The 22,486-nt window shown below is 34.8% G+C and overlaps 1 protein-coding gene across 1 annotated transcript; it reads right to left on the bottom strand.

The window, feature by feature from the left end:
* Positions 1-1,870: 1,870 nt before the first annotated feature.
* fgb (fibrinogen beta chain) lies at positions 1,871-19,370 on the bottom strand. Its single transcript, XM_061710078.1, is given in 14 exon segments — positions 1,871-2,624; positions 4,507-4,697; positions 4,776-4,870; positions 4,954-5,076; positions 5,158-5,277; positions 6,379-6,493; positions 6,584-6,690; positions 8,048-8,162; positions 9,133-9,201; positions 13,505-13,604; positions 15,923-15,938; positions 15,941-16,019; positions 16,099-16,128; positions 19,262-19,370. Coding segments are annotated over 14 exon segments (1,470 nt in total). The 5' UTR covers positions 19,343-19,370; the 3' UTR covers positions 1,871-2,395.
* Between the last annotated feature and the right edge of the window lie 3,116 nt (positions 19,371-22,486).

Raw genomic sequence — 22,486 nt, 5'->3', positions numbered from 1 at the left:
GGTTGTCCCGATTTTCTGCTATATCTTTGGAATGGTTTGACATAGAGAGTCGTGGCTGGTGTCATCAGATTCTTTATGGAGTCCTTGACCTTCATTGGCCTGAATTAGCCCCGCCCCTTCTTCTGATTGGTTGTCCCTTTTTTCTGCTATAACTTTTGAATGGTTTGACATAGGAAGTCGTGGGTGGTATCATGGGACCCTGTAATGAGTTCTTAAGCTTCGTTGGCCTTAATTAGCCCCGCCCCTTCTTCTGATTGGTTGTCCCGATTTTCTGCTATAACTTTGGAATGGTTTGACATAGAGAGTCGTGGGTGGTGTCATAAGATTCTGTATGGAGTCCTTGACCTTCATTGGCCTGAATTAGCCCCGCCCTTCTTCTGATTGGTTGTCCCTATTTCCTGCTATAACTTTTGAATGTTTATACATAGAGAGTAGTGGGTGGTGTCATCAGATTCTGTATGGAGTCCTTGACCTTCATTGGCTTGAACTAGCCCCGCCCCTTCTTCTGATTGGTTGTCCCTTTTTTCTTCTATAACTTTTGAATGGTTTGACATAGGAAGTCGTGGGTGCTGTCATTTCTGATATGCTTATGGGGGGTGGTGGACGTGAGTGCGAGGGCCCGTTCATCGCTGCTTGCAGCTTTAATTTATTTTGACATTTTTACACTAAATATGTGTTACTGACAAGTGCTGATGTTTGCTGAGATGTTTGCACAACAAATGTTATGGCACTTTCGTTCATACTTTTATAAATAAAAGTGCACTTTGCATAACTTTTGACTTCATTATTTGATTTTACATAAACAATGTGATTAATTGTGATTTATCAGGGAAATCATGCGATTAATCGCGATTAAAAATTTTAAATGTTGCCCAGCCTTAATTAAAACTAATTAAAGGAGCTTGAGGCAGGATTTATGAAAAGAAATTGTATACGTTTTAATTTTTCTAGTACTAATGTCAGATGAAGCGTTCCAGTATATCTGTCCGTTGCCTTGAACAGGCTGCGTGCTGCAAAATGTGCTGCAAGGCTGGGGCCGCTTTTCCCGCGCTGTCCTGCGGATGTGACATCAAATGATGCTGCATGCACGTTCCCCCCGTTCTCCCGTGCCGGCTTCACTGTTGGCTGCAGTACCCCCAACGGCCGTCGTGGTGAAGGGTGGCGCTAGAGAGTCTCATTTCTTCAAAGGAGCCTCATGCTCCTTTAACTTGTCCTCTAAAATCATTTATTTCTCAATAGCTAAATGGTATGAGGCAGCCCACACATCAGCCATCCCTGTATAGATCACCTATCATCTATTTAGGCATAAACGTTTCCTCAAGAGCTGATAGGACTCAGCTTTACCCAACTGGTAGAAATAGATCTTCAATGCTGGGTAAATCTGCAGGTCTGGATCCAGACCCTAGTGGTCAGAGGGGGGACTGCAGGTCTGGATCCATGTGTATGTTTGACCTTGGTTTTTGTTGTTTTTTTAGGACTTTGGTTGGTTTTTAATAGTTTTAGCCTTGAAAGGTGCTAAAAAAATTAATACTATTTTCTTAATTAGTAGCTAAAGTGATGGCAGCATTTCAGTCTGGACTTTGTGAGGGTCACGGCCATGTTGCGTGATCAAGTTTCCACTGGTGGGCGGAGCTTAATCAGGCCGCTCAAATTGACCAATCAGAGAAGATTGGACTTTTTTGGCGGGAAGGACTTTCAGATCTCAGATTATGTCCCCTATACATCCATAAAGTAATGAACAAATATGCTTCTTATAAATCCAGAACCTGCCCAATAATCATGTTTTTAGGTTTATTTTCACAGCTTTGTCTTGATTTTATTGGCAGATTGTCTCAGTTTCTCAGTGAAATCAGAGTCATAGCCAGCAGAGTATGTTCCTCAACGTGTTTATTGAGTAGCGGAGGACGGTTGAACGAACCCGTCCTGATGACGTCACACATGACAACCAAGAACAAACACATCAACTCACAACTCTTCAGGTTTCTCTACTTATTCCTCTAAAGACATCTGCTGCTAGGTCAAAATGCAAAGATCACGTATACGTTAACAGAAAAGATCCGTCTTCCACTTGTTGAAGTGCACAATACAATACTTTATGTGTAATATATATATATATATATATATATATATATATATATATATATATATATATATATATATATATATATATATTACGTTTATTTATAATAGTAACAGTTATTCACTTCCTCTTAAACTTGTTTTTTCTGACTCCATTTTTATTTCGTGTGAATATGAATAAAAAGAAAAACCCGAAGGGTGTTGATCAGTGACGTGTTTTGTTCTTTCATCTCTTTACTCCTCTGTTGGAGCTCTTGGGTTTGTCTCTTATTTTGGCGGGTTCCTGTTGCATGTGTTGACGCTTGGGCCCGGATCATTAGGAGGCGATGTACGGCCGGATCTTCATGCTGATGGCCTTGAGCGAATGCCAGCTGCCCTTCCAGTTCATCCACACCACGCCGTCGTCTGTGCCGTGCTTCGACATCTTCGACGTGTACGCCCCCCCGATGTAGTATCGGCCGTTGGGATTGGCTGAGTGGCAGCGGTTGTACCACCAGCCACCGCCGTCCTCTCTGGAACACTGCTTGGACGGATCTCCAGGGGTCCTGGTGGGCCAAAACAAAGCGTGGGATGTCAACCCATTGAAACTAAAATAGAGTTTATCTGCGGAAAGAACTACAGTTCTACAGCAACGTTGTTGCTCTAAACCCCTAGCACAGGAAGTTCCGCAATACTGCCTTTCAACTTCCTGTTTTGAGGCAGCAGGTGCAGAAGTTGAGTTAGCGATATGGTCTTATTTTATGCTGCAATGTTCTTTATCTGGAAGATTGTTGCTGAAAATAACACAAGCAAACTTTATTGAGCAGTTTAGGTAGGTAGGTAGGTAGGAGGCAGATAAATAGACAGACAGATGGACAGTAGGAATGGGTGATATTTTACCGTTCATGATAAACCGTCAAAAAAATTCCCCACGGTAAGAATTTGTCATCTCGCGGTAAAAATGATAAATTCCCGTTGATGAGGGAGGAAGGAAGGAAGGAAGGAAGGAAGGAAGGAAGGATATGAGTCTGAAAGAAAGAAATGAGCCAGAAAGAAAGAAAAAAATTAGCCAGAAAGAAAGAAAGAAATGAGCCAGAAAGAAAGAAAAAATGAACCAGAAAGAAAGAAAGAAAGAAAGAAAGAACGAAAAAAATTAGCCAGAAAGAAAGAAAGAAAGAAAGAAATGAGACAGAAAGAAAGAAAGAAATGAGACAGAAAAGAAAGAAAGAAAGAAAGAAAGAAAAAAAAATGAGCCAGAAAGAAAGAAAGAAAGAAAGAAATGAGACAGAAAAGAAAGAAAGAAAGAAAGAAAGAAAGAAAGAAAGAAAGAAATGAGCCAGAAAGAAAGAAAGAAAGAAAGAAAGAAATGAGCCAGAAAGAAAGAAAGAAATGAGACAGAAAAGAAAGAAAGAAAGAAAGAAAGAAAGAAAGAAAGAAAGAAAGAAATGAGCCAGAAAGAAAGAAAGAAATGAGCCAGAAAGAAAGAAAGAAAGAAATGAGCCAGAAAGAAAGAAAGAAAGAAAGAAAGAAAGAAAGAAAGAAAGAAATGAGCCAGAAAGAAAGAAAGAAAGAAAGAAAGAAATGAGCCAGAAAGAAAGAAAGAAAGAAAGAAAGAAAGAAATGAGACAGAAAGAAAGAAAGAAAGAAAGAAAGAAATGAGCCAGAAAGAAAGAAAGAAATGAGCCAGAAAGAAAGAAAGAAAGAAAGAAAGAAAGAAAGAAAGAAAGAAAGAAAGAAAGAAAGAAAGAAATGAGCCAGAAAGAAAGAAAGAAAGAAAGAAAGAAATGAGCCAGAAAGAAAGAAAGAAAGAAAGAAAGAAATGAGACAGAAAGAAAGAAAGAAAGAAAGAAAGAAAGAAAGAAATGAGCCAGAAAGAAAGAAAGAAATGAGCCAGAAAGAAAGAAAGAAAGAAAGAAAGAAAGAAAGAAAGAAAGAAAGAAAGAAAGAAAGAAAGAAAGAAAGAAAGAAAGAAAGAAAGAAAGAAAGAAAGAAAGAAAGAAAGAAAGAAAGATAAATCCCCGTTGATACGTGTTTGTGTAACAAACATGGCGGATCTGAGTCATTCCAGTTTTGCAGTACAGGTGTAACTCATTGTTTGTTTTCTATTAATTCAATTTAATTGGTGTAGTTTAGTAGCATTTAATATTCTTTTAGAGCAGTGTTTTGGCTCCAAAGACTGAATGTGGTGATAGATTTATAGTTACAAAGGTGGAGTTGAATTGGTATTTTTTTTATCGTCATTTTTATCGTTATCGGGATAAATGCCAGAAATTATAGTGATACATTTTTTAGTCCATACCGCCCATCCCTAACAGACGGACGGACGGACGGACGGACGGATAGATAGATAGATTTTTTAGAAATTCAAAGTATCCAGCAGCTAATAGAAAAAAATCCCCTTTCTAAAATAAAACTATTGGATCGATTTCTGAAAGGAAACTAGGTTACCAGTTGTCGTTGTCTCTATCGTAGGTGCTGAACATCATGCCGTTGTGGATGGTCATGGTGCGGTTTTCACCGAAGAGCTCCAGGGATCCTTCCAGGAAGCCGTCGCCGGCGTTACCAGAGTAACCGTCCACGGCCAGCACGTAGTTGGATGTGTCTGACTGGATGGTGAAGGCGCGGTACTGGGCGTGCACCTACGTGGAAGGGAGAAGCCGCCATTAACTTCTGAATGTTTGACGGCCAAGATTCAAAACCAGAATCTGATCACTCACCGAGGCTCCGGTCCAGTCCTTCATCTCAATGAGAACCTCAGTGGGGCCCATCTTGGTCAGTGTACTGATGCGGTCGTTGCCCAACCAGTATTCACCTGCGGCAGGACGGGGGACGGACGGTTCGTTAGTGGAACACAGATGACACGGACAATGTGAAGCTAGCTGTGTCGAGACCTACCGGGGGTGTCGCAGTGGCTCTTGCTGGATGTGAACGCCGTGTTACCGAAGCCGCGACGATACTCATCCCAACGACGGCCAAAGTCGACACTGCCGTCGAGCCTGTTCTGGATGAGGACCCACCCTGGACACGAGACACAACTTCTCTCAAGACACTGAACGATCCGAGGTGGGAGGAGTTAACTCTAGGGTGGAGGAATCTCACCTCCGTTCTGGGTGCTCTGGTCACAGTACACCTTGTACGGGGGGTAGAGGCCGTCGGGCTGGATCAGGTACATCTGGGAGTCTCTTCCTCCGCGGCGGAAGATGTCCTCACACTCCTTACCTGAATCACAAAGGAACAACAGTGTCATCATTAGGGGAGTGGTAGTCCAGTGCTTACAGAGGAGGGCTGGGGTCTGGAGGACCCAGGTTCAAGCCTGGATTGCAACCAAGGTCAACCACTTTGGGCCCCTGAGCAAGGCCCTTAACCCTTACTACTCCCCGGACGCTGTGCAAATGGCAGCCCACTGCTCCTAGTTTGACTAGAGATGGGTTGAATACAGAGAATACATTTCCCCATTGTGGGACTACTAAGGGACCATTTATTTAATTCATCATCATCTGCCAAGCAAGGAAGCAATCTTCCTTGAAGATGTCTATCGTCTTAATCCTTGGAACACAAACGAATCGCACTCCTGTCCTCCGGGAGACAGACCTTGCCATGTGAAGTGAGAAAAAATACGTTTTGTGTCCTGAAGATGCCCTGGGTTCCCAAAACACAGCTTTAGTTTTAGTCAGCCGCGCACCTGCTGTTTATCATAGCAAATGCCTGTTTTTCTGTGAGAAAGGGCCTGGTTCGCACGGGATTTTGGGTCCCGTGGGAGCCGAAACTTGTTTTGAGAGCTTGCGGACAGGGGGGCGAATAGGTCTTTCCCCCCCCTCCGCAAGGTGCTGAGGGAAAGGTATAAAAGACAGGGAACCCGGAAGTCTGGTAGAGTCGGCCGTGGGTTCTTGCACAACGCCCGGCGCAGGGTTTTTTCCTTGGCTTATTCAAAACCGGACTGCCGGGCTCTCCAGTTCCGTGTCGAGGTAAGAAGGCCTTAAAAACCCTTGTACTTGTGTGATGATTGCAACTGTGATGATTGCTGCTGTTTTGCGGGGGATAGCTTGTAGCGTAATCCTAGCAAACGAGTGATATTGTGTGTACTGCCGAGTTGTGGGGGGGGGGGTAATTCGACACTTATCCTAGCAAACGGGTAGTTTTGTGGATGTCTTCTATGTAATGCTTGCTTCCTGCTAATAAATGTATTCATATCTTATAGCAAAAGCGAGTGTGTGTCTGATTCATTTTGGTACAGCCGACCACTCCTAGAACTATATAATTGAGATTTCTCCCAAAACACCATGAAACATTTATTTGTGCCATGTGATGGGACTTGCTCACCAGACACAACGGGTATGGGGCACTTGGTCGTGCACGGCTCCCTGCAGCCGTCCACCTGGGCCTGGATGGCCTTCTCCAGCTTCTGGATCTTGACCCTGATCTTGTCCAGGACTCCCTGCAGCCACAATGACGCATTTTACAAGTTTTATTAGTATAGTTCTTACTCTGAACTGCCTGACTGAATGTGGTGCCGGCTGTTGTTTACCTGCAGGACTCTGATGTTGGAGGGGAAAACCGTGTCCACCGTGTCCTTGATGTAGGCGTGCTGCTCCTCCACCTGATCCGTGTACTGACTCACCACCCTGTTGTTGTCTGAGGACGGTCAACAATGGACAAAAGATGAGAGGAGATAGCATAGAGACACGTTCGAGTACGTGGGAAATACATGTCAAATCCTTGAAAGGCAAAGGTTCGAAGGTTTGAAGGTTCCAAATGGACCTATCTGAAGTTTTCATGTGGTCCAGCTCCCATTTGTGGAGATTAATTAAGCCAAAAATAAAAGTTTTAATAGTTGAGCCACAACAGGAGCGTTGAGAGGTTCGTCTTTCCTCAAAACAAGGATCTATAACCCCTCGTTCACACTGAAAGCGTCACGGGAGTCCCGACGCCAGCATCTCGCCGCTTGGTGCATTCACACTGAAAGCATCAGTGCCTGCAGCGGGGCGGGGGTGGGCGGGGCTAAAGCTGCGCTGCAGAACTGAAGGGAACAGTGGTACCGCACCATAATTCAGGCTTTGCTGCAGTCTGTGCGGTGAACACTGACACACCGGGTCGGAGCGGATTTAGTCATGATGTTTAACCTGTGTTTTGTGATTAATAAGCACGGGTTTTAATTATTTTTCGTTGGATCAATGTAGCAAATAAAATCGTTGGGACCATCCGGTTCCTCACCCATCAGTTACTGTTTCACATGAGCAGTTCAGGTAAAAACGGCAGTCAAACCAGCAAAATGTCAATTTGCTGGATGAAATATATTAATTCCTGATAGAATACGTTTGTTAGTGCACAGCTCTGCTCCTGTACGCATGTGAATGAGTGTACGTTTGTGTGAACATGAAAGTACAATCTGCATTGAGAGTTCTCGCTTCGGGAATCCCGGTCTGTGATTGGACAACGCCTCGGCGTCGCCGCTGCTCATTTGTATAAAGTTCAGATTTTTCAACTTTCAAATTGACGCGCCGCGCCCGCCGGTCCCGCCGCCTCTCGACGCCCGTTTTTCATAGACAATGAATGGCAGCCAGACGCCTATGACGCCCGTGACGCTTTCAGTGTGAACGCAGGGTAAGTCCAAGTAAGCCTCTATTTCCTTTAATTTAATTCAGTTTAACTTGAATTTATTTGAAGGGGAGAGGGGCGTGTTGTTGTATTTATTTATTTATATTCATTTATTTTTTCTTACTTTCTTATTAATATTATTAATTTATTTTTATTTAATTATTTTTTTCAAAAGTTAAAAAAGGGGAAAATATTTATATTTCTATTGTTATTGTAAATCTTTTTTTTTTCTTATTGCCCTCAATAAATATATCTATAAAAATAAATCCAGGTCATTCCATTCTGTATTTATTTATTTATATTCATTTATTTTTTCTTACTTTCTTATTAATATTATTAATTTATTTTTATTTAATTATTATTATATGGAAGAGGTAAATAAACAGCTTCTCACCGCCAAAGATCCTCTGTCTCTCCCTCAGGGAATTGGACATCCCGTTGACGTAGTTGTAGATGGTGTTGGAGGACTGGGACAAGTCGTTGAGCTGAGGCTTCAGTTCATTGATGATCTGAAAGGAGACCAAGCTTTAGTAAATGAGGTTAACGAGTCCCCAACCAAACATGGGGTTTGGACTGGATTCTGGCCCCGCCCCCTAAACTAGGGTTGCCACCTTTCAGAAATAGAAATAAGGGACGCCCCGATTTCAGCAGCGCAGGAGCCAAAAAAAAGCTCTAAAACTTCTAAACTGAATAAAAATGTGTTTATTTTATATGAAAAAACAACATGCTTTGATTTAAAGTTTAAAGTGCTTTAATAGCATTGAACTTTCATAGACAGCCAAACATACTAGCAGCTGAAATATCCTCCTATGCTACGTATGTCCATATCAGCCCAGATGTAATATAGCCTACAGGTGAAGAATATGGTGTAAAAGTTAATTTATTTCAATAATTCAACTAGAATATGGTGTAAAAGTTAATTTATTTCAATAATTCAACTAGAATATGGTGTAAAGGTTAACTTATTTCAATAATTCAACTAGAACATGGTGTAAAAGTTAATTTATTTCAATAATTCAACTAGAATATGGTGTAAAGGTTAACTTATTTCAATAATTCAACTAGAACATGGTGTAAAAGTTAATTTATTTCAATAATTCAACTAGAATATGGTGTAAAAGTTAACTTATTTCAATAATTCAACTAGAATATGGTGTAAAAGTTAATTTATTTCAATAATTCAACTAGAATATGGTGTAACAGTTAATTTATTTCAATAATTCAACTAGAATATGGTGTAAAAGTTAATTTGTTTCAATAATTCAACTAGAATATGGTGTAAAAGTTAATTTATTTCAATAATTCAACTAGAATATGGTGTAAAAGTTAATGAAAATACGGTACAAATCGTGTCCCGTATTAGTTCAATACGGGACGCAACATTTTTTTCTCAAATAAAGGACAATTCCGTATTTTACAGGACGGGTGGCAACCCTACCCTAAACGTGTCTCCTGTGACAACAGCTGGGAGGGATTTACCGTCCTGACGTTCCTCTCCTGCTTCACCAGCGTGGTCTTCAGCTCGCAGCCGGTCGGACACAAGACACCCTGGTGGACAGAAAGGCGTCTGGTGAGCTCGCTCTTGTTTTTGTTCCCCGTTCCTAACCTCTAATGAGTGGGCAGTTCTAAGCCCAGAACTAAAGTTGCTTTCGTCAACGAAAATTATGACTAAATATCGTTGTCAACGAACCTTTAAGATAAGATAAGAAATAAGATAAGAAATCCTTTAATAGTCCCACAGAGGGGAAATTTCCAGATTAAAGCAGCAAAGGGGATAGTGGCACAAGAGGCATCAAATATCACACAATAATAATAAAAAATAAATAAAAAAAAACACTATAAACAGTATATACAATAATAATAATAATAATAATAATAATAATAATAATAATAATAATAATAATAATAATAATAATAATAATAATAATAATAAGAAGAAGAAGAAGAAGAAGAAGAAGAAGAAGGAGAAGGAGAATAAAAATAGTAATAAAAAAATACTAGTATATAAAAAGAATAACAGATGGATATTTACAGCTGAGGAAAACGAGACGCAATGAAAATGCTGGTCATGTGACGATAATGATAATTAAATATATAATGGAACAAAAACCAGACTAAAATGTAGATTACAAAATAAAAACTAAATTTTCGTTGACCAAAACGAGACGAGATGTTCTAACAAAGATCCTTAATGTCCATGTTTTCAGTAGTTTCTCTGGTTTAATGTCCATGTTTTCAGTAGTTTCTCTGGTTTAATGTCCATGTTTTCAGTAGTTTCTCTGGTTTAATGTCCATGTTTTCAGTAGTTTCTCTGGTTTAATGTCCATGTTTTCACTAGTTTCTCTGGTTTAATGTCCATGTTTTCAGTAGTTTCTCTGGTTTAATGTCCATGTTTTCACTAGTTTCTCTGGTTTAATGTCCATGTTTTCACTAGTTTCTCTGGTTTAATGTCCATGTTTTCAGTAGTTTCTGGTTTAATGTCCATGTTTTCAGTAGTTTCTCTGGTTTAATGTCCATGTTTTCAGTAGTTTCTGGTTTAATGTCCATGTTTTCAGTAGTTTATCTGGTTTAATGTCCATGTTTTCAGTAGTTTATCTGGTTTAATGTCCATGTTTTCAGTAGTTTCTCTGGTTTAATGTCCATGTTTTCACTAGTTTCTCTGGTTTAATGTCCATGTTTTCACTAGTTTCTCTGGTTTAATGTCCATGTTTTCAGTAGTTTCTGGTTTAATGTCCATGTTTTCAGTAGTTTCTCTGGTTTAATGTCCATGTTTTCAGTAGTTTCTGGTTTAATGTCCATGTTTTCAGTAGTTTATCTGGTTTAATGTCCATGTTTTCAGTAGTTTATCTGGTTTAATGTCCATGTTTTCAGTAGTTTCTCTGGTTTAATGTCCATGTTTTCAGTAGTTTCTCTGGTTTAATGTCCATGTTTTCAGTAGTTTCTCTGGTTTAATGTCCATGTTTTCAGTAGTTTCTCTGGTTTAATGTCCATGTTTTCAGTAGTTTCTCTGGTTTAATGTCCATGTTTTCAGTAGTTTCCTCCGGTTTAATGTCCATGTTTTCAGTAGTTTATCTGGTTTAATGTCCATGTTTTCAGTAGTTTCTCTGGTTTAATGTCCATGTTTTCAGTAGTTTCTCTGGTTTAATGTCCATGTTTTCAGTAGTTTCTCTGGTTTAATGTCCATGTTTTCAGTAGTTTCTGGTTTAATGTCCATGTTTTCAGTAGTTTCTCTGGTTTAATGTCCATGTTTTCAGTAGTTTCTGGTTTAATGTCCATGTTTTCAGTAGTTTCTCTGGTTTAATGTCCATGTTTTCAGTAGTTTCTCTGGTTTAATGTCCATGTTTTCAGTAGTTTCCTCCGGTTTAATGTCCATGTTTTCAGTAGTTTCTCTGGTTTAATGTCCATGTTTTCAGTAGTTTCTCTGGTTTAATGTCCATGTTTTCAGTAGTTTCTCTGGTTTAATGTCCATGTTTTCAGTAGTTTCTCTGGTTTAATGTCCATGTTTTCAGTAGTTTCTCTAGTTTAATGTCCATGTTTTCAGTAGTTTCTCTGGTTTAATGTCCATGTTTTCAGTAGTTTCTCTGGTTTAATGTCCATGTTTTCAGTAGTTTCTCTGGTTTAATGTCCATGTTTTCAGTAGTTTCTCTGGTTTAATGTCCATGTTTTCAGTAGTTTCTCTGGTTTAATGTCCATGTTTTCAGTAGTTTCTCTGGTTTAGTTCTGCTGGGTGACGTTAGTCCTCAATCCCAGTCGCTGCAGCAGGAATCAGATCCAGAATCAGCTGCAGAGTTAGAGGCTGATGCCGTTAACGCAGAGCTCTAGTTAACGTCCATTAAAAACAAAGTTACATATAGAAACGCTGGGATCTGCTCTGGGGGGGAGAAGAAGAAGAAGATCCATCTTTGGATCCACTTTCCTACATAGACGTGGAAAAGAAAACCCAGTGTGTCGTTGAAAAAGAAAAACACGGGGAGAAATGCGGAAAAATAAATATGTTGTAAACTCAAATTAGAGTCGTCTGTATCTGGAATGAATGTATTCTTGAGTCTATAAGGTAACAATAATATAATAATAAGATTAGCTTGTTTGAATTGTAAAATGGGTTTGACTAAATACAATCTTTGACTAAAACTAGACGAAATGGTCATGGACAATTCTGACTAAAATAAGACTAAAATGCTCAGACTTTTAGTCGACTGAAACTTGACACGACTAAAAAGAGAATGAACGTGACTAAAACTAATAAAAACTAGCTTGACCTATGTGCTCTTCCTGTTAGAGTTCTCATAAAGTACGACTTTATTCTCGTAATATTACGACTTTATTCTCATAACATTACGTCTTTATTCTCATAATATTACGACTTTATTCTCACAATATTACGACTTTATTCTCGTAATATTACAACTTTATTCTCGTAATATTACGACTTTATTCTCGTAATATTACGACTTTATTCTCGTAATATTACGACTTTATTCTCGTAATATTACGACTTTATTCTCGTAATATTACGACTTTATTCTCGTAATATTACGACTTTATTCTCGTAATATTACGACTTTATTCTCGTAATATTACGACTTTATTCTCACAATATTACAACTTTATTCTCGTAATATTAAGACTTTATTCTCATGATATTACCACTTTATTCTCAAAATATTACGACTTTATTCTCATAATATTACGACTTTATTCTCATAATATTACCACTTTATTCTCAAAATATTACGACTTTATTCTCACAATATTACAACTTTATTCTCGTAATGTACGACTTTATTCTCGTAATATTACGACTTTATTCTCGTAATATTACGACTTTATTCTCATAATATTACAACTTTATTCTCATAATATTACAACTTTATTCTCGTAAACTACGACTTTATTCTCGTAATATTAAGACTTTAATATTACGAGAATGTGACTAAAACTAATAAAAACTAGCTTGACCTATGTGCTCTTCCTGTTAGAGTTCTCATAAAGTACGACTTTATTCTCGTAATATTACGTCTTTATTCTCATAATATTACGACTTTATTCTCACAATATTACGACTTTATTCTCGTAATATTAAGACTTTATTCTCATGATATTACCACTTTATTCTCAAAATATTACGACTTTGTTCTCATAATATTACAACTTTATTCTCGTAATATTACGACTTTATTCTCGTAATATTACGACTTTATTCTCGTAATATTACGACTTTATTCTCGTAATATTACGACTTTATTCTCGTAATATTACGACTTTATTCTCGTAATATTACGACTTTATTCTCATAATATTACGACTTTATTCTCACAATATTACAACTTTATTCTCGTAATATTAAGACTTTATTCTCATGATATTACCACTTTATTCTCAAAATATTACGACTTTATTCTCATAATATTACGACTTTATTCTCATAATATTACCACTTTATTCTCAAAATATTACGACTTTATTCTCACAATATTACAACTTTATTCTCGTAATGTACGACTTTATTCTCGTAATATTACGACTTTATTCTCGTAATATTACGACTTTATTCTCATAATATTACAACTTTATTCTCATAATATTACAACTTTATTCTCGTAAACTACGACTTTATTCTCGTAATATTAAGACTTTAATATTACGAGAATGTGACTAAAACTAATAAAAACTAGCTTGACCCAAAGACTAGACTAAAACTAAAATTGAAACAGGCTGACAAAAACAACCCTAGGCCCAACACCGTTAAAATGCTACAGTTTCAATGCTGGGTGCTGATTGGCCGACTGGAGCTGACCAATCAGAGCAGCCCGTGAACCTCCCGCCCCCCCGGTACAAAGACGAGCTTTACCATGTCCTCCGAAGCGTGCGTGCATCCTCCTGCATCAGGCGGCGGCAGTTTCTCCTGCACCTGCGCGCCGACCGGGGCGGGAGTCGGCCGGCCGCGGTACCTGAGGAGTTCAGCACCGTGAGTCAGCAATCCCCCCGACCTTTGACCTCAGCGCGTGTCATACGTGGTTTAGTGCGTAGACATATATATATATACGTAGACGCCTCATAGACTGACGCTGCCTGTTGGAGCTGACGTTCAGCGCGGCCGCCATCTTGGATGGGTCTCCAATTCGTCCCCAGTGCATTTATTTCTACTGAGGAAGGTTTTATCCCCGACTACAATCATCCATAACTCCCCGAATTTTTACCCGATTTTCACACGGTTTGGTTTGTTACAAACGGCAGAGATTTAGTTATGATACAGGACGCTGTCACACATTAAAAATACGTACTTTTATGCTGAAAGACTTTGTATTATGCTCTTTAACAAAGACATATGGCATGGCATATTGATAAATGTATAAATTAATTAATTTTATATTTTAATAAAGAAACAAGTTTGATTGTTCATTTGAATTTATTTGAAGGGGAGAGGGGTGTGTTGTTGTATTTATTTATTTATATTCATTTATTTTTTCTTACTTTCTTATTAATATTATTAATTTATTTTTATTTAATTATTGTTTTATAAAGTTAAAAAAGGGGAAAATATTTATATTTCTATTGTTATTGTAAATCTTTTTTTTTCTTATTGCCCTCAATAAATATATCTATAAAAATAAATCCAGGTCATTCCATTCTGTATTTATTTATTTACCGGTATATTCATTTAATTGTTCTTACTTTTTTATTAATATTATTAATTTATTTTTATTTAATTATTGTTTTATAAAGTTAAAAAAGGGGAAAATATTTATATTTCTATTGTTATTGTAAATTTTTTTTTTCTTATTGCCCTCAATAAATATATCTATAAAAATTAATCCAGGTCATTCCATTCTGTATTTATTTATTTATATTCATTTATTTTTTCTTACTTTCATATTAATATTATTTATTTATTTTTATTTAATTATTGTTTTGAAAAGTAAAAAAAGGGGAAAATATTGATATTTCTATTGTTATTGTAAATCTTTTTTTTTTCTTATTGCCCTCAATAAATATATCTATAAAAATCAATCCAGGTCATTCCATTCTGTATTTATTTATTTACCGGTATATTCATTTATTTTTTCTTACTTTCTTATTAATATTATTAATTTATTTTTATTTAATTCTTGTTTTATAAAGTTAAAAAAGGGGAAAATATTGATATTTCTATTGTTATTGTAAATCTTTTTTTTTCTTATTGCCCTCAATAAATATATCTATAAAAATCAATCCAGGTCATTCCATTCTGTATTTATTTATTTATATTCATGTATTTTTTCTTACTTTCATATTAATATTAATTTATTTATTTTTATTTAATTATTGTTTTGAAAAGTTAAAAAAGGGGAAAATATTGATATTTCTATTGTTATTGTAAATCTTTTTTTTTTCTTATTGCCTCAATAAATATATCTATAAAAATCAATCCAGGTCATTCCATTCTGTATTTATTTATTTATATTCATGTATTTTTTCTTACTTTCTTATAATATTATTAATTTAATTTATTTTTATTTAATTATTGTTTTGAAAAGTCAAAAAAGGGGAAAACATTTATATTTCTATTGTTATTGTAAATCTTTTTTTTTTCTTATTGCCCTCAATAAATATATCTATAAAATTAAATCCAGGTCATTCCATTCTGTATTTATTTATTTATATTCATTTATTTTTCTTACTTTCTTATTAATATTATTAATTTATTTTTATTTAATTATTGTTTTGAAAAGTAAAAAAAAAAAGGAAAATATTGATATTTCTATTGTTATTGTAAATCTTTTTTTTTCTTATTGCCCTCAATAAATATATCTATAAAAATCAATCCAGGTCATTCCATTCTGTATTTATTTATTTATATTCATTTATTTTTTTCTTACTTTCATATTAATATTATTTATTTATTTTTATTTAATTATTGTTTTGAAAAGTTAAAAAAGGGAAAAATATTGATATTTCTATTGTTATTGTAAATCTTCTTTTTTTTTTCTTATTGCCCTCAATAAATATATCTATAATAATAAATCCAGGTCAATCCAGGGTCTTACTGGGGAACTGGGGCTGGGGAGCTAAAACCCTTGAAAAAGAACTGTTTTGCAGCTTCTTGCGTGTGCTGGCTGTAACTGTAACTCTGTAACTTTAACTGTAACTGTAACTCTGTAACTCCAGTGTAGTTAATTCAGCCTGGAGTGAGGAGACCCATCCAAGATGGCGGCGATGCTGGATTACGTTCCAGCGTGTCATGAGGCGTCTACGTATAAATGTCGATGGTTTAGTGAATGAGCGGTACCTGCTGCCTCCGCTGATGGGGGAGGGCTGTATCTGTTCGGCGTGTACCTCTCCCTGCCGACCGACGGCCGGTGGCCGCGAGCGTCCACCGTCGTCCCCTGTCGGGTAGAAGTGAAGACAGAAGATTAAAACGAGGGATAACAGATTAAAGCGCTGGTCGGCTTTCGTCTCACCTACCGCTTGGTTCTTTTCTGCGGACGTGTTGTCCTGCGGGGGACGAGACAGAACTGTCGTTAGTCGTTAAAATCAAATCAACCCTCTAAAAACATTACACAGGGGGATGAAAGTAAATGATTTATCTACAGGACTGTCTCAGAAAATTAGAATATTGTGATAAAGTTCTTTATTTTCTGTAATGCAATTAAAAAAACAAAAATGTCGTACATTCTGAATTCATTACAAATCAACTGAAATATTGCACGCCTTTTATTATTTTAATATTGCTGATTATGGCTTACAGTTTAAGATTAAGATTCTCAGAATATTCTATTTTTTTGAGATAGGATATTTGAGTTTTCTTAAACTGTAAGCCATGATCAGCAATATTAAGATAATAAAAGGCTTGCAATATTTCAGTTGATTTGTAATGAATCCAGAATGTATGACATGTTTGCATTACAGAAAATAAAGGACTTTATCACAATATTCTAATTTTCTGAGACAGTCCTGTACATGCTAAAAATTAGAAGGAAGCTGCAGAGGAACTATCAGCCTCAATGATCAATATCTCTAATTGGTTGACAAATTCTTGTACTCCTCAACGTTGATAAAACTATGCATGCTTTTCTCAAAGTCTGCAAATAGAGATCCAGATCTGGATGGTTTTGTAGAAGGGAAAGACTATCAGTAGCCCATGAGATTAAGTATTTAGGTATAGTAATAGATTCACAACTCACATTTAAAACACAAAGAAGAATTCAATTTAATCTGGCAAATTTTAAACACAGTAGGAATAATTTAACAACTGAGGCTGCAAAGTTATATACATCAACGCTATGATTCTCTCGCACATGAACTACTGTCTTACCAGCAGGCTTTGAAAACATCGGATAAAAATTCAAATTTATATCATCATTGTAATATTCTAACTATATGGTTTCTTAAACTGGGGAAATATGATCAAGTTTGCAGATTTTTATAAAATCCTTCATGGTCTGGCCCCCCCCTCCACTCAATGAGTTTATTAAATAAAATCTAAACTCATCTAGCAGAGCTAACGCTAACGCTAACGCTAATGCTAACCCACCAGAGGGGATTGTAAAACTGCACATAGAAAAAGTTCACATCTCCTTATTCCTTCTCTAAAAACACAAAACAGTGGTTACTTGATAATCAAACATGCTGTCATAATCTGGTATAATCAGGTTATTGTGTTGTTTACTACCTGTTTGTGGCTATGTGCTTTTGTGTGAGCTAATGTGTTTGTGTGCTCTTGTTCTTCATTTATGTTGTTTGTCATTATTCAGAGTTACTGTATGTCATGGTTTTACTAATTGTTTGTACTCTGTGCTCTCGTGTTTTAGTGTGTTCTCCTTTTAATGTTTTTTATTTTTGCCATCAACCTGCAGATGTAAATTAGCCTGAATGGCTAAATCTGGCACATTTACATGATGGATTCAAGTGCTCATGTTAATTAATGTGCGTTGTCGCTTTTTATGAATAAATAAATAAATAAAAATAACTATTTAAAAAAGAAAAGTTAAGAAAAGTTTGTTACAGAAACTTAAAATTGAATATCTGCGATTAATCAGAATTTTTATGGTAAATAAGTGAAATTTTAATAAGTCACATAAAAGGTATATTTTATCTATAATTCTTATTATCAGATATGAAACAATACATTAGATAAACTGATACATTATTTAATGTTTTACTTCAGATAAGACCAACATTTTTTTTTAATTTGTGTCTTTATTTATTAAAGCTTATGCATTTATTAAAATATTTAAAACGTGTTCTTCTTAAAAAATATTAACATACTTTTGTTAAATAACCTAAAGAAAAGTTTGAATATTACAGTATATCCGAACCTTCAGAACTGTAAAAAAAAAAAACACAAATACAAATATTTGTACATTCCTAGTTTAGAAAAAAAGTATTATTTTAAACATTAAAAGACTTTAGTTAAATAACCAAAATAAAAGTATGAATATTTTATTGCTTTTTCATTTTTAAGTTATGAATCAGAACTTAGAAAAAATATTTTATATTTATATTGATATTAATATGAGATCTACAAATATTTTTCCTAGTTTAGAAAAAAAGTATTATTTTATGCACTAAAGCAGAAGAACATTTCTTTTCGACACTGTTGCCCGTAAATCATTTAGTCTTCAGTAACGTTCCTCTTTTCATCTAAAACAACTTCAACAACTAATATTACGACTTTATTCTCGTAATTTTACAACTTTACTCTCATATTATTATGGCTTAATTCTCATAATTTCCTATTTTTTTTTTTTTGTCTTAGTTTGGCCCTAATACTCTGTCTTATGATTGCATTAAAATGTGAAACTTTATGTTTAGGATTAATACCGGAAACTGTCAAGGGGCCTGAAAACAAATACTTTTTTTATATTTTATCACTAGCTTGCAAAAAAGCTATGACTAGGAACTGGTTGTCAAAGAATTCCCCAACAGTTGATTATTAGTTGAAATAACCAAAAGAAAAGTATGAATATTTTATTGCGTTTTTCATTTTTAAGTTATGAATCAGAACTTAGAAAAACAATTTTATATTTATATTGATATGGATATGAGATCTAAAAAACATTTGTCCTAGTTCATAACAAAAGTATTATTTTATGCAGTATGTATGATTTTATTCTTGTAATATTACGAATTTATTCTCATAATATTACGACTTTCTTCTCGTAATATTACGACTTTATTCTAATAATATTAAGACTTTCTTCTCGTAATATTACGACTTTCTTCTCGTAATATTACGACTTTCTTCTCGTTATATTACGACTTTATTCTCATAATATTACGACTTTCTTCTCGTAATATTACGACTTTATTCTCATAATATTACGACTTTATTCTAATAATATTAAGACTTTATTCTCATAATATTACAACTTTATTCTCATAATATTACGACTTTATTCTCGTAATATTACGACTTTATTCTCGTAATATTACGACTTTATTCTTGTAATATTACGACTTTATTCTCGTAATATGTTTTAAAAGCAGAAGAATCGAGCGTGAAACATTTCTTTTCCACACTGCTGCCCGTAAATCCTTTAGTCTTCAGTAACGTTCCTCTTTTCATCTAAAACAACTTCATGAAGGATATTAAATACTAAAGTATAAAACAGTGGGCGGGGCCTACCAGGGTGTAGTCGTCGAACTCGAACACGTCCTGAGCCCAGACGGCGTACAGGCACAAGCCCAGCAGCAGCAGCGTCTTCATGTCTCCGGGTTTCTGAAGCTCCTTCTGTTGCCGATGTTCCCCCTCCAGCCTTTTATCCCCCGGTCCCCCCCCAAACCCCCCGGCCGTTATTGATCCGCTGATCAATAACCGCCAGGACGACCTGAGTCAGCGTCCGTCAACAGACAGAAGGCCGAAGGTCACGGGGGTTCGGGGGGGAGGTGGTGGGACCGGTGAGTCATGTGACCAGGTCAAGCTCAAAAACAGGTCGACAGAAAATCATGTTGTGATTCTAGTATAAGGGTCAAACTAAGACAAAAAAAATGTGGAAAAATTACGAGAATAAAGTCATAATAATATGAGAATAATGTCGTAAAATTACGAGAATAAAGTTATAATGTTGCGAGAATAAAGTCGGAATATTATGATAATAAAGTCGTACTTTACGAGAATAAAGTCGGAATATTATGAGAATAAAGTCGTACTTTACGAGAATAAAGTCGGAATATTATGAGAATAAAGTCGTACTTTACGAGAATAAAGTCGTAATATTATGAGAATTAATTTGTAATATTACGAGAATAAAGTCTTAATATTATGAGAATAAAGTCGTAATATTACGAGAATAAAGTCGTAATATTATGGGAATAAAGTCTTAATATTACGAGAATAAAGTCGTAATATTATGAGAATAAAGTTATAATATTACGAGAATAAAGTCTTAATATTACGAGAATAAAGTCTTAATATTACGAGAATAAAGTCGTACTTTACAAGAATAAAGTCGTAATATTATGAAAATAAAGTCGTAATATTACGAGAATTAAGTTGTAATATTATGAGAATAAAGTCGTAATATTACGAGAATTAAGTTGTAATATTACGAGAATAAAGTTGTAATATTATGAGAATAAAGTCGTAATATTACGAGAATTAAGTTGTAATATTACGAGAATAAAGTCGTAATATTATGAGAATAAAGTTATAATGTTGCGAGAATAAAGTCGTAATATTACGAGAATAAGGTCGTACTTTACAAGAATAAAGTCGTACTTTACAAGAATAAAGTCGTAATATTATGAGAATAAAGTCGTAATATTACGAGAATAAAGTCGGAAAATTACGAGAATAAAGTCGTAATATTATGAGAATAAAGTCGTAATATTACGAGAATAAAGTCGTAATATTACGAGAATAAAGTCGTACTTTACGAGAATAAAGTCGTAATATTATGAGAATAAAGTCGTAATAAATTACGAGAATAAAGTCGTAATATTACGAGAATAAAGTCTTAATATTACGAGAATAAAGTCGTAATATTGCGAAAATAAAGTCGTAATATTACAAGAATAAAGTTGTAATATTATGAGAATAAAGTTGTAATATTACGAGAATAAAGTCGTAATATTACGAGAATAAAGTTGTAATATTATGGGAATAAAGTCTTAATATTACGAGAATAAAGTCGTAATATTACGGAAATAAAGTCGTAATATTACGAGAATAAAGTTGTAATATTACGAGAATAAAGTCGTAATATTACGAGAATAAAGTCGTAATATTACGAGAATAAAGTCGTAATATTACGAGAATAAAGTCGTAATATTACGAGAATAAAGTCTTAATATTACGAGAATAAAGTCGTAATATTACGAGAATAAAGTCGTAATATTACGAGAATAAAGTCGTAATATTACGAGAATAAAGTCTTAATATTACGAGAATAAAGTCGTACTTTATGAGAATAAAGTTATAATGTTGCGAGAATAAAGTCTTAATATTACGAGAATAAAGTCGTACTTTACAAGAATAAAGTCGTAATATTATGAAAATAAAGTCGTAATATTACGAGAATTAAGTTGTAATATTACGAGAATAAAGTCGTAATATTACGAGAATTAAGTTGTAATATTACGAGAATAAAGTCGTAATATTATGAGAATAAAGTTATAATGTTGCGAGAATAAAGTCTTAATATTACGAGAATAAAGTCGTAATATTATGAGAATAAAGTTATAATGTTGCGAGAATAAAGTCGTAATATTACGAGAATAAAGTCGTACTTTACAAGAATAAAGTCGTAATATTATGAGAATAAAGTCGGAATATTACGAGAATAAAGTCGGAATATTATGAGAATAAAGTCGTAATATTACGAGAATAAAGTCGGAAAATTACGAGAATAAAGTCGTAATATTACGAGAATAAAGTCGTACTTTACGAGAATAAAGTCGGAATATTATGAGAATAAAGTCGTAATATTGCGAGAATAAAGTCGTAATATTACGAGAATAAAGTCGTACTTTACGAGAATAAAGTCGTTAATATTATGAGAATAAAGTCGTAATAAATTACGAGAATAAAGTCGTAATATTACGAGAATAAAGTCTTAATATTACGAGAATAAAGTCGTAATATTGCGAAAATAAAGTCGTAATATTACAAGAATAAAGTTGTAATATTATGAGAATAAAGTTGTAATATTACGAGAATAAAGTCGTAATATTACGGAAATAAAGTCGTAATATTACGAGAATAAAGTTGTAATATTACGAGAATAAAGTCGTAATATTACGAGAATAAAGTCGTAATATTATGGGAATAAAGTCTTAACATTACGAGAATAAAGTCGTAATATTATGAGAATAAAGTTATAATATTACGAGAATAAAGTCTTAATATTACGAGAATAAAGTTGTAATATCATGAGAATAAAGTCGTAATATCATGAGAATAAAGTCTTAATATGACGAGAATAAGGTCGTACTTTACGAGAATAAAGTCGTAATATTACGAGAATAAAATCGTACTTTACGAGAATAAAGTCGTAATATTGCGAGAATAAAGTCGGAATATTATGAGAATAAAGTCGTAATATTATGAGAATAAAGTCGTAAAATTACGAGAATAAAGTTATAATGTTGCGAGAATAAAGTCGTAATATTATGAGAATAAAGTCTTAATGTTACGAGAATAAAGTCGGAATATTATGAGAATAAAGTCGTAATATTACGAGAATAAAGTCGGAATATTATGAGAATAAAGTCGTAATATTACGAGAATAAAGTCGTACTTTACGAGAACTCTAACAGGAAGAGCACATACGTCTTTTGTGGAAGAGGAGCTGTCTGGTATAGTATAGTATAGTATAGTATAGTATAGTATAGTATAGTAAAGTACTTGCAA

The sequence above is a fragment of the Cololabis saira genome, chromosome 20 (genome assembly GCF_033807715.1).
Source record: "Cololabis saira isolate AMF1-May2022 chromosome 20, fColSai1.1, whole genome shotgun sequence".
Lineage (NCBI taxonomy): Eukaryota > Metazoa > Chordata > Actinopteri > Beloniformes > Belonidae > Cololabis > Cololabis saira.
This window is presented reverse-complemented; position numbering and strand designations above follow the sequence as displayed.